At 41.0% G+C, this 13707-nt stretch overlaps 1 protein-coding gene across 1 annotated transcript in view; it reads right to left on the reverse strand.

The window, feature by feature from the left end:
* Positions 1-13707, reverse strand: part of LOC117506476 (protein-glutamine gamma-glutamyltransferase 2-like) — a 54747-nt gene that overhangs the window by 624 nt on the left and 40416 nt on the right. The window contains exons 10-14 of the mRNA XM_034165971.1: positions 13289-13415; positions 12861-13027; positions 3024-3198; positions 1645-1799; positions 31-164 (exon numbers count right to left, since the gene is read on the reverse strand). Coding sequence (XP_034021862.1) covers positions 31-164; positions 1645-1799; positions 3024-3198; positions 12861-13027; positions 13289-13415 — 758 coding nt within the window. The remainder of the gene's footprint in view (positions 1-30; positions 165-1644; positions 1800-3023; positions 3199-12860; positions 13028-13288; positions 13416-13707) is intronic.

Below are 13707 nucleotides of genomic sequence, written 5' to 3' on the forward strand. Positions count from 1 at the left end.
TGGATTTCTGTTAGAAATGAAAACACTGACTTCCAATCCCAATCTCCAGGTGTCAGGACACTTCCAGACATGGTCAGAAAGCAGTTGGTCAGCGTTTCCTCAATCGGGTTCACAAAAACCACTGTAGCTGTTGCAGGTTGTTTGATCGTGAGCTCACCTGCAACCTGCACACAAATATCCATACGTAAATACATACATTTTCAGGATCATAGTCTAAGCAGGTTAGGTCTAGTGGTTTCCACTATATACTTGGGCAAAGTTCTACTTGACTTGACGAAGAAGAAGGTCTGTGATCCTCAACCTGACTGGAGCACGCATCAGAAAAAGTAGTTTTCAGTCAAGTGTATCCATGTGTTTGTGAATTAAATAACTCAGAGGTTTGAAGTTACCAAATAGGAGCAAAGATGGTTAAACGGCAGTGTGTCAGCCAAGGACACGGTGATCTGATTTTGAGAAAAGCTGGTAAAAGTTGAGGTCACAGGTCAAGGTCAACATTTGATTTTCTCTCTATATATAGAACCTCTTAACCAGATATATTGACACTATGGAATTACTTTTAATTGCTATGGTGATGACACCCAGCTTTACATGACAATAAACACACATATTATCTAACCCACACTAGGACTTCAGACAACAGCCCGACTTCAGTGAAAAATTGGATGTCTAGCAATTTCTTATTCTTAAATTCTACTAAGGGATTATGGTCATTGGTCCTGTCAGACACAGGCATCAGTTTGACCAGCTAACGTTAACCTTGGACTCGTGCCTTTTTTTAATCACAGTGATAAAGGGAAAAATCTTGGTGTGACCTTTGATCTCATGCTGTTCTTTGATCTACACATTAGAAAGGTAACTAAGAATGCTTTCTGTCACCTCAAAACTGTAATGTTTTGAGGATTTGACCTATTCTGTCTATGGTTGATGCAGAGACGTTTTGTCATGCCTTTGTCTCTTCTAGACTGGATTACTCTAATATCCTATTTTGTGGATTACCACAGTCCAGCATCATAGGTCAGCAAATGCTGCTGCTCGAGTTCTGACTCAGAGTAGAAAGTATGACCATATTACAATTTTGGCCTCCTTTCACTCGTTTCCTGTCCAGGTAAGGTCAAATTTTTAAGGTTTTATTATGTATTAACACACAAAAATTTTTCATGGACTGTCTGGCCAATCTAATTAAACCTTATGTACTGGCCCGTGCTCTGTGTTCTCTAGGGGCAAGATTACTGTGTGTTCCAAAGGTTAAAAAGAAGTCAGTAGGTCACAGAACTTTCTCTTGCTGTGCACCTGTTCTGTGAAGCAATTTGCCTGCTGAGATAAAACAGCCTGATTCTCTGGAGTCATTCAAATCCAGATTAAAAACCCATTTGTCTTCCCTTTCATGTGACTAATATATTAGTGTTGTCCTCTCTTTCTTAATCGTGCCATAGATGCTCATCCGCTTGATGCTATGGAATCTGGAGATAAGCAAAGGTACAAATGGGCCTCAGGGCCTGTAGGATCTATTAGCTTAACACTTAAGTAATCTTGAATGTAGTATTCAAAAAGAAATGATAAAATAATAACTATTAGTTGCATCCCTACTTGAGACTCGGGAACAAAACCCAGACAAAACAGGATGTAATCGACTTATCGACTAACAGTCAGAGACATTGGTGGGTCATCCAGTTCAATGTCTTCTTCAGCCAGGAAGTTCGTCTCTTCATGCTTGACCACGACTGAAACTCTCATGGAGTCACAATCCTGCATGGGCTTACGATAGTCGGAATACGGGATCTTGATTGGAATGGACAAATCTGGAGAGGACAGATGGACAAACAAGCATAAAATGTCATTTATTAAGTAATGCATTGTGACCAAAAAAAGTAGTGTGACCACCGTCAACATGGACCTCAGCTTGCAAAGAGTGAAATGTACTAGAAGTAAGTCCTATACAGGCCCCTGGGCCCAATGGTATCCCTGTTTATACCAGGATCCCGTAGCCCAAAGTGGATGAGAGTCTACTTCCCCTCAAAGCTGGACGGAACACCAGTCCATCAGAGGTTTCTTACCCAGCCAAGGCCAGGACAGTTGGTTGAACTGAAATGATGCAGATGAAATATCTTGTCCAAGGACATAGGCTGTAGCAGACTGGGAATTGAACCCAGGTCTATATTTTGGTAGTGCAACTCATATCCCACTGAGCTACCTGCTCATCTACCTGCAAACAGCGAGTTGTTAACATAAATGTTGAATGCTTATGATAGTACATCGCAATGTTTCGAGGTTTGAGCTATAATGCATGTGATGTTACCAGTAAATGTCACATTTGGTTCTTGTACACGACCTGATTCATCATTGGTGATGTTAGGTCAGATGTATGTTTTGGATGGTTAGCTTAGGTCTGCAAGTATCCCCTGGTGCCATGCGTCACCGCATCAACCACACTATGGACCTGCCCTGGATCCTGATTTACAGCCACCAGGCATGGCTGTAGGAAGAGGTTTTGAGTTGGGGGTGCTGTAACGGGGTGTTGTTTCACTAAGCCAGCAAGAGCACATCCAAAAGGACTACTATTTCATTTACTCCCCCCAAACTCTCTGACAGGGCACAGACACTGGATATCATATGTATCAGTATCAACAAATCAATAGATGCTGGGGAAAAAAGTGAGCAACTGATGCAAATAATGTTACCAGATTCCATTATAGGCTGTAACATAAAGCCTATAATACCCATTTAAAATGGCTTATTATTAAAAAAAACTTCAAACATTGCATTTTTGTGTAAAATAATTTATTTTATTGTTATATTTTCGAGATCTAGTTGAGGGTGCTACAGGACGTCATTTCCTACCACTGTGCCACCCAGACAGAAAACCTGGTCCATCCCCACCTCCAAAACTGGTACAAGTCCCACAGCAATACAGTAAGATTTGAATTACCAGGACCCTGAAGACTTGGGATCCTATCAGCCACGGAGCACTAACCAGTAGCCAGTGACCTATCAGTGAGTTATAAACACCAGAAAATCAAAGCTACCTTTTCCTGGCTGCAGTGTTTCCTGCTTCAGTTCGGACTGGATGGTTCCACGTGATGAACCACAGTAGGTTCTTGCCTTGACAATGATGTTGATGCACAATGGCATGGGATCCTTGTTGTTACAAGACAACACCAGCATCAAATTGACATCTTGTCCGTTTACTGGGTCACCAACCTACAGGAGCACAAAAAGTGGAAACGTGAGAGACACGATAGCAGATTTGCATATGATGGTACATATTAGGTTGAGCCGGATACTCGTTTCGAATGAGTATCCGGTACGGATAAAGCATTTTTGATGAGTACGAGCATGATTTTTCAGCTTGGGACTCTGACGAGACTGTGAATTCTTCAAAACTATATTGGATTCTGGATCTATTGGACTACTATTGGATTAACCATGGAATTGATCAGCTGGTCTCTGAATGCTATTGACACCATTTTTTCTACAAGAAGGTCAGGACCGGGGGATCCTACCTGCCCAGATGAAACGTATCCTGCGGGCTATGTCCTCGACTCCCGGGGGTCTTGGCGTGTTGCATGCTTGGCGCCTTTCTCCGTTGAGGACGTTGAGGATTTATTCATTTTTGGTCTCATGGCAACAGGGCTGGTACTTTTTGGCTTATGTGCTGCCCTGATCTACCGGAAAATTGGCAAGACAGCGGCATCAAGAACCACGGGGCCTCGCTTATCCGCAGTGGTGGGCGCAGATAACCAAAAAATTAACTTCGATAACCGATAATAAGATACCTGAAAAGTTATCTTTGATAAAGATAAACCGATAAACCACCCAAAAATGTATCGGAAGTTACAGATAATCGATAACCAATAAATTCTGGTGTTGTCTATGGGACATTTACAGTTATTAAAGAGCTGAAATTGATTTTTAACACGATCGCTTTTGAAAGCATCAAAAGCAGTAAAAGACCTAAGAATAATAAAGAATGTTTGACCATGCTGCCCCCTGCAGGAAGCAGCACAGACAAATCCTGAGAGCACCCACGAAATCAACTCTTTACTAATCATAATCATTTTTCTTTCAACATTCTGCTCCTGCTGGAAGCTCTTGTTTACAGTAGCGCTCCCACCACAGAGACACACCAAGAGCAGCCAGAAGGCCAGCTCCCTATCAATGAGGTCTTGAAAAATAAAGTCATACTAACTTATGGTTTTTTGAAAATACTGATAGAATAACTCCATTAATGTCAATTCTGTCATTTGTACAAAGTTAAAATATAACATATATCTTTTAATGTTGAATAAGGCACTAATTCTGAGGTTTTGTAACAAACACAGACCACAAAGCATTCTGGGTAAAAGTGCTAAACAGTGATTGGTTCAGTAATCCATTATGTAAACCAGCACGTTAATGTGACGTGTGTCGTGTGTTGGTTAAAAGATAAATGTGCTTTTGTAAAATATTCCATTTTTATTTGTAAAAACAGGCATTTTTACGGAGCCCTGGAAGTGTCATCGCAATTGCATGTTTTAAAATCAATCAATCAATCAATCAATCAATTTTATTTATATAGTGCCAAATCACAACAAACAGTTGCCCCAAGTCGCTTTATATTGTAAGGCAAGGCCATACAATAATTACGTAAAAACCCCAATGGTCAAAACGACCCCCTGTGAGCAAGCACTTGGCGACAGTGGGAAGGAAAAACTCCCTTTTAACAGGAAGAAACCTTCAGCAGAACCAGGCTCAGGGAGGGGCAGTCTTCACTCAGTGCATTATGGGAACCCCCCAGCAGTCTAAGTCTATAGCAGCATAACTAAGGGATGGTTCAGGGTCACCTGATCCAGCCCTAACTATAAGCTTTAGCAAAAAGGAAAGTTTTAAGCCTAATCTTAAAAGTAGAGAGGGTGTCTGTCTCCCTGATCCGAATTGGGAGCTGGTTCCACAGGAGAGGAGCCTGAAAGCTGAAGGCTCTGCCTCCCATTCTACTCTTACAAACCCTAGGAACTACAAGTAAGCCTGCAGTCTGAGAGCGAAGCGCTCTATTGGGGTGATATGGTACTATGAGGTCCCTAAGATAAGAAGGGACCTGATTATTCAAAACCTTATAAGTAAGAAGAAGAATTTTAAATTCTATTCTAGAATTAACAGGAAGCCAATGAAGAGAGGCCAATATGGGTGAGATATGCTCTCTCCTTCTAGTCCCCGTCAGTACTCTAGCTGCAGCATTTTGAATTAACTGAAGGCTTTTCAGGGAACTTTTAGGACAACCTGATAATAATGAATTACAATAGTCCAGCCTAGAGGAAATAAATACATGAATTAGTTTTTCAGCATCACTCTGAGACAAGACCTTTCTAATTTTAGAGATATTGCGTAAATGCAAAAAAGCAGTCTTACATATTTGTTTAATATGCGCTTTGAATGACATATCCTGATCAAAAATGACTCCAAGATTTCTCACAGTATTACTAGAGGTCAGGGTAATGCCATCCAGAGTAAGGATCTGGTTAGACACCATGTTTCTAAGATTTGTGGGGCCAAGTACAATAACTTCAGTTTTATCTGAGTTTAAAAGCAGGAAATTAGAGGTCATCCATGTCCTTATGTCTGTAACACAATCCTGCAGTTTAGCTAATTGGTGTGTGTCCTCTGGCTTCATGGATAGATAAAGCTGGGTATCATCTGCATAACAATGAAAATTTAAGCAATGCCGTCTAATAATACTGCCTAAGGGAAGCATGTATAAAGTGAATAAAATTGGTCCTAGCACAGAACCTTGTGGAACTCCATAATTAACCTTAGTCTGTGAAGAAGATTCCCCATTTACATGAACAAATTGTAATCTATTAGATAAATATGATTAAAACCACCGCAGTGCAGTGCCTTTAATACCTATGGCATGCTCTAATCTCTGTAATAAACTGTTATGGTCAACAGTATCAAAAGCAGTACTGAGGTCTAACAGAACAAGCACAGAGATGAGTCCACTGTCTGAGGCCATAAGAAGATCATTTGTAACCTTCACTAATGCTGTTTCTGTACTATGATGAATTCTAAAACCTGACTGAAACTCTTCAAATAGACCATTCCTCTGCAGATGATCAGTTAGCTGTTTTACAACTACCCTTTCAAGAATTTTTGAGAGAAAAGGAAGGTTGGAGATTGGCCTATAATTAGCTAAGATAGCTGGGTCAAGTGATGGCTTTTTAAGTAATGGTTTAATTACTGCCACCTTAAAAGCCTGTGGTACATAGCCAACTAATAAAGATAGATTGATCATATTTAAGATCGAAGCATTAAATAATGGTAGGGTTTCCTTGAGCAGCCTGGTAGGAATGGGGTCTAATAGACATGTTGATGGTTTGGATGAAGTAACTAATGAAAATAACTCAGACAGAACAATCTGAGAGAAAGAGTCTAACCAAATACTGGCATCACTGAAAGCAGCCAAAGATAACGATACATCTTTGGGATGGTTATGAGTAATTTTTTCTCTAATAGTTAAAATTTTATTAGCAAAGAAAGTCATGAAGTCATTACTAGTTAAAGTTAAAGGAATACTCGGCTCAATAGAGCTCTGACTCTTTGTCAGCCTGGCTACAGTGCTGAAAAGAAACCTGGGGTTGTTCTTATTTTCTTCAATTAGTGATGAGTAGTAAGATGTCCTAGCTTTACGGAGGGCTTTTTTTTATAGAGCAACAGACTCTTTTTCCAGGCTAAGTGAAGATCTTCTAAATTAGTGAGACGCCATTTCCTCTCCAACTTACGGGTTATCTGCTTTAAGCTGCGAGTTTGTGAGTTATACCACGGAGTCAGGCACTTCTGATTTAAAGCTCTCTTTTTCAGAGGAGCTACAGCATCCAAAGTTGTCTTCAATGAGGATGTAAAACTATTGACGAGATACTCTATCTCACTCACAGAGTTTAGGTAGCTACTCTGCACTGTGTTGGTATATGGCATTAGGGAACATAAAGAAGGAAACATATCCTTAAACCTAGTTACAGCGCTTTCTGAAAGACTTCTAGTGTAATGAAACTTATTCCCCACTGCTGGGTAGTCCATCAGAGTAAATGTAAACGTTATTAAGAAATGATCAGACAGAAGGGAGTTTTCAGGGAATACTGTTAAGTCTTCAATTTCCATACCATAAGTCAGAACAAGATCTAAGATATGATTAAAGTGGTGGGTGGACTCATTTACATTTTGAGCAAAGCCAATTGAGTCTAATAATAGATTAAATGCAGTGTTGAGGCTGTCATTCTCAGCATCTGTGTGGATGTTAAAATCGCCCACTATAATTATCTTATCTGAGCTAAGCACTAAGTCAGACAAAAGTTCTGAAAATTCACAGAGAAACTCACAGTACAGACCAGGAGGATGATAGATAACAACAAATAAAACTGTTTTTTGGGACTTCCAATTTGGATGGAAGAGTCAAGAGTCAAGCTTTCAAATGAATTAAAGCTCTGTCTGGGTTTTTGATTAATTAATAAGCTGGAATGGAAGATTGCTGCTAATCCTCCGCCTCGGCCCGTGCTACGAGCGTTCTGGCAGTTAGTGTGACTCGGGGGTGTTGACTCATTTAAACTAACATATTCATCCTGCTGTAACCAGGTTTCTGTAAGGCAGAATAAATCAATATGTTGATCAATTATTATATCATTTACTAACAGGGACTTAGAAGAGAGAGACCTAATGTTTAATAGACCACATTTAACTGTTTTAGTCTGTGGTGCAGTTGAAGGTGCTATATTATTTTTTCTTTTTGAATTTTTATGCTTAAATAGATTTTTGCTGGTTACTGGTAGTCTGGGAGCAGGCACCGTCTCTACGGGGATGGGGTAATGAGGGGATGCCAGGGGGAGAGAAGCTGCAGAGAGGTGTGTAAGACTACAACTCTGCTTCCTGGTCCCAACCCTGGATAGTCACAGTTTGGAGGATTTAAGAAAATTTGCCAGATTTCTAGAAATGAGAGCTGCTCCATCCAAAGTGGGATGGATGCCGTCTCTCCTAACAAGACCAGGTTTTCCCCAGAAGCTTTTATGATGTTGTAAAACGTGCACTCAATATTAGTAAGTAAGTAAGTAAATTTATTTACATAGTGCCTTTCACAGACATAAGGCCATCTACACACGTTGTCGGGTATTTGTAAAACCGAATATCTTACCCTTTCAGTTTGGGGAAAAACTTCATCCACACTACGTCGTTTAAAAAAAAAAATCCATCCACATTGAACCGTATAAATGTGTTGTAATTAGTCTGCCAAACCTTTGGGTGGCGGTAATGATTAAAATTCTATCCAATCAGGAGCCTTATTCTCTTGTCGTCACTTCCACAAAAACTAAAAACATGGCGCCAACCTCGTTCGTGTGGACCGATAAGGAGTCGGAATTACTTCTAACCGTAGTTTTAGAATACAAAGTTAACATATATGCACACAAAAAGCGCCTGGACAATGGACAATACCAACACTTTGAGAGCAGCCATGTACCCAGACGTTTAATACTGCCATGAACACTCTTGGCCAGTAGATGGCAGTAGCGGCCTTGAAAAAATGTCAAACAAAATTCCAGATAATCCGTGTCTGCTACATTTAAGATGCATGGAATTTAACAAACGCAAATACACTAACGTCTATAAACCCAGAGAATATATTCATGAGAGTTTTAGGCACTAAAGTTTAATGCTGTTATCTGTGGACCCTGAACACAGTGTCTGAAATGCATTTGTCCTGTTGTGAACGTCTGAGATTACCTTATGCTACCCATAATGCATTGCTGCCTGGCACAGCATGTGCTCACAAAACCTTAAAATTAGCACATTACTTTAAAACGAAAACATATATCTGATATTTCACTTTATAAACTTCAGACATGACAATAATTTTAAATAACTTGTCTAAAATGAGTGGTTAAAATTTGAACCATAAGTTAAACATGTATGCCTCTGGATGACTTGGTGACATTGCGATTATATTAGTATGGTGTTAAAAGAAATGACTTTTTTTTTGGTCCCCAGTTCTCCTTTGCTTACAGATGATAGAGTGGTTTCTGATTGCAGAGGGTATGTCTCCAAACCATCCCACCTGAGCTGTCCCTCTGATATGTTCATTCCTAATCTTGTCCATTCTTGTCACTCCCAAAGAGAATCTCAACATCTTCCGCTCTGCCACCTCCAGCTCTGCCTCCTGTCTTTTTGTTAGTGCCACTGTCTCTAAACCATAATCCGATAATGAAAACATTATCTTCGATAATTATCTGTTATCGGATTATCGGAAGTGTGCCCACCACTGCTTATCCGTCATGATTAACAAGGTTGGCAAGGCAGTGCATTCTCAGACTGCGCTGACTTTTGAACTCAGACACAAATTGGATAACACCTTGGAGCTGATGTGTGCCTTGCAGTTGAAGCTGAAGGTTTCGGAGGGTGGTGAATATTCTTAATTCATAATTGGGAATATTCTTAATTCATAATTGGGATTTGGTTGTTCAAGTGGAACTGTTAAAAGTGTTTTTCACTGCTCAGCTACAACACTCCAGGCTTATCTACCCTCAAGGAGAAATTGCCCACTGTTTACCTCCAGAGGAATTTAATTAGGCCTTGGTGAGATTATTCGGCTCCATTCTTATCTCAACCCACAAAGACAATAAACTGAATTACACATGGACTGAAGCATGCTCCAGCTTTTCCCTTTTACCTCCCTTCCTGCTCCCCCTGCGGCAGGCCCCCGTTCTTCCCAAGCTGGCAGGCGGTGCGACTCCAGTTGCAGCGGCTACCACACACTCACATCGTCTCAATTTGGAAAATGGACTGTTTCAAGTTTAGTGCACACAAACAATGTCAAATGTATATGTGTTGTCTTAATTCTGATGTGTGCCATTATTACGGTAAACAAGTAATAATTGTGGATTAATTGCTGTTTGTCTGTGGAATGTGAGTGTGGCAATATCGTTGTTGTAATGACAATGATAATAAAGGTATCCATCCATACATACATACATACATACATAAGAGTAAAACTCATCAATATCAGTGCTTGTGCTAAAGGAAAATCCTCACTGGGTAACTGACACTCTGTGATTGGCCAGTCACACACAGCACCCATCCCTCCCTACACAGACACGTCTCTCCAGCCTTCCAGTGTCTCTGGCTTCGATGCGTGCGTGTGCGCGCACACATTTTCAAGACAACGGAGCTGCAGGTGGGTGTGGAGTTGGACAGCACAGACTCGGAGACTCGTTACATATATGATCACACAATGGTGCTTCATTTTGATTTTGTCAAGTGTCAAGGTCGCTGTACGCTTCATTTTTTTTGTTAGTTTTGGTTTAATTTCAGTCTTTTATGCATATCCACATAAAGGATGCTTTATATGGATATGTTTTCGTCAGGCTGTGATGATGAATCAGACTGAAATGACATAACAGATAAAATTGAGACTTTATATTCACTCAGTGTGAATGGTTTTAATATTTGAAACATTTGGAACTGTATGAATGGTCGCGTGAGGACTATGGCTTTTGCTTTAGCTGCTGAGCCAGTCGATGGACATCAGCGGGTTGTCACCATTCCATTGTTTTGGGACCCCAGCTGAATGGTGCCAAAAAAGTGGCATGGCACGGGTCGGTTATTTTTGTACCTGTTTCTAAATCTGGATGTGGAAACACACAAATCGCATGCCATATCGACCTGGACCGTTTGGTGGAAACGGGGCTAAAGAAACTGTGTCCCATTTCTGTATCTCTACACTTCAAAGGATGCAATCAGCCAGTTACGTCACAAGTGGCCCAACTGGGCTCTTCCATTTCAAAGGCTGCTTGTAAAGCGGTTGACGTTCACAGCGTTCTGTCCCTGTAAACCACACACACACACACAAGACAAAGATAGCAAGACAAAAAATAACAAAACAATGCTTTTGGGCTCCGCATGTACAATTGTAAATTCAAAAATGTAATTATAAAGAAGAACTGAAAAATAATTACTACAAGTTAGCATATTTCACCCATATTGGCCTCTCTTCATTGGCTCCCTGTTAATTCCAGAATAGAATTTAAAATTCTTCTTCTTACTTATAAGGTTTTGAATAATCAGGTCCCATCTTATCTTAGGGACCTCATAGTACCATATCACCCCAATAGAGCGCTTCGCTCTCAGACTGCAGGCTTACTTGTAGTTCCTAGGGTTTGTAAGAGTAGAATGGGAGGCAGAGCCTTCAGCTTTCAGGCTCCTCTCCTGTGGAACCAGCTCCCAATTCAGATTAGGGAGACAGGCACCCTCTCTACTTTTAAGATTAAGCTTAAAACTTTCCTTTTTGCTAAAGCTTATAGTTAGGGCTGGATCAGGTGACCCTGAACCATCCCTTAGTAATGCTGCTATAGACTTAGACTGCTGGGGGGTTCCCATGATGCACCCAGTGTTTCTTTTTATTCACCTCTTTTTGCTCTGTATGCACCACTCTGCTTTTAATCATTAGTGATTGATCTCTGCTCTCTTCCACAGCATGTCTTTTTCCTGATTCTCTCCCCTCAGCCCCAACCAGTCCCAGCAGAAGACTGCCCCTCCCTGAGCCTGGTTCTGCTGGAGGTTTCTTCCTGTTAAAAGGGAGTTTTTCCTTCCCACTGTCACCAAGTGCTTGCTCATAGAGGGTCATTTTGACTGTTGGGGTTTTTCTGTAATTATTGTATGGCTTTTGCCTTGCAATATAAAGAGCCTTGGGGCGACTGTTGTGATTTGGCGCTATATAAATAAAATTGATTTGATTTGATTTGGAGTTACGTCTACGATGCCAGCTTGACCATCTGACCTCTGCTGCATCTAAATGCACTAATGCACTAATTCTGAAGATTTGAACATTAACACACCAAAGGGATTATGGGTAAACTAAGCCTCTACTTATACTGATTGGCTTATACGGACTGGGTTGCTTGATGCGAGGACATTTTGCTTCAAATCACAGAAGCTTCCTCAGCTAAAATTCTTTCTCTGGTAGTCTGACTTATGTCTTGACTCTTGTAGAGAAGAATAAACAGAAGCCACAAAAGCTGGAGTTTTAAACCTAACCAGATCCCTCCTACCAAGAGGCAGACTTCTGTAGGCTAGTGACTAAACAATAGCTGTAATTAGCACCTATTGTGCTCTAGTTAGCACCCTCCTAATGACAGGGCAGCTGTCCCTCCTAATGATGGGACGGACGCCTCTCCTGATGGCTCCCTTGACAACTCTGCTGATGACGTGAATGACTCATTACCATGAAAAAAAGACTGAAACTGCTTTGACCTGAGTACCCCATTGTAAACAGGGGAAAAAGCGTGGTTTGTTAGAGGGGTCAAGGAGGCATTCTATGTGAAACATCTGAAACCCAGCCTTAACTGGGGAGGGGGTCTGAGACACGCTTTGTCCCTTGTTTACAATGGGGTACTCAGGTCAAAGCAGTTTCAATCTTTTTTTCATGGTAATGAGTCATTCACATCATCAGGAGAGTCGTCAAGGGAGTCATCAGGAGAGGCATCCGTCCCATCGTTAGGAGGATTAGGAGGGTCCTAACTAGAGCACAATAGGTGCTAATTAGAGCTATTGTTTAGTCACTAGCCTATAGCAGTCTGCCTCTCGGTAGGAGGGGTCTGGTTAGGTTTAAAACTCCAGCCTTTGTGGCTTCTGTTTATTCTTCTCTACAAGAGTCAAGACAGAAGTTAGACTACCAGAGCAAGAATTTTAGCTGAGGAAGCTTCTGCGATTTGAAGCGAAACATCCTCGCATCAAGCAACCCAGTCCAGTCAAAGATTCAAGCTTCTCTACTACAACACATGGGAGGGTTTTTACTTTCTGAAGCCGGATTTGACACCTCTGGCCATAAAGTGCAACAAAGTGTAACATACGTCATCAAATTGTATGGACAGTTCCTCATTTGTTGGTTGTGCCTCAGGGGTTTCTTCTTCCTCAGCTTCCTTCTTCTCCTCCTTCTTCTTCTCCTCCTCCTTCTCCTCTGGTTTTGCTGGTGTAACTTTGACGGTGTATTTAAAGATGACCCTCTCCTCCTCCGACCCTGTAAGAGGAGAAAATCGGTCTTGGTCCCTGTATCAGTTAAAATTAGTGCACATAACAAAATACAAAGAGGAGCAAATTCTCATGTTTGAAAAGCTGAAAAGGGCAAACTTTTTGTCAGCAATTCCAACATTTAATTATGTTTGACTGTTATTAAAAAGTTGTTTGTCGTGAATTTACTAATCGTATGAGTTGTCATTTGTCCCAGAGGGGTGAGTTAAAACACAAATAGCTGTGTTATCTGCAGGTCAGGTAAACATACCCTCTTTGGGTTTGTAGGTATTAGTGATGTCCTGCCGCTCATCTCCGCCAACAGCCTTTGTGGAAAGACACTGACCGACCCTCTTAGTGTTCGACTTGAGTGTGGTCTTTGAGCCATCTTCTGCAACCTTGAAATACACAGAAACACATAAAATTGAAACTTTACCCAGAATCAAACAAACCTTGTTCATTCAGAAATTCATACTTGAATCTCAGATTAAATTACTTTATACAGCCATCAATCATGTTAGAGCAACAACCGATACTCAAGTAAGGTCAAAGCCAGGGCTGTCCAAATCTGCTGGTGGTCACCTGCCCTGCATGTTTTTTCACTCAACGTGCTCCACCTGTGGCTAATTCTGACATGTGCATTCAGGCAGTGAGGAGCTGTGAAACATCAGAATAAAATAATCAGACAGA

Source organism: Thalassophryne amazonica, chromosome 3 (genome assembly GCF_902500255.1).
Source record: "Thalassophryne amazonica chromosome 3, fThaAma1.1, whole genome shotgun sequence".
Taxonomy (NCBI): domain Eukaryota; kingdom Metazoa; phylum Chordata; class Actinopteri; order Batrachoidiformes; family Batrachoididae; genus Thalassophryne; species Thalassophryne amazonica.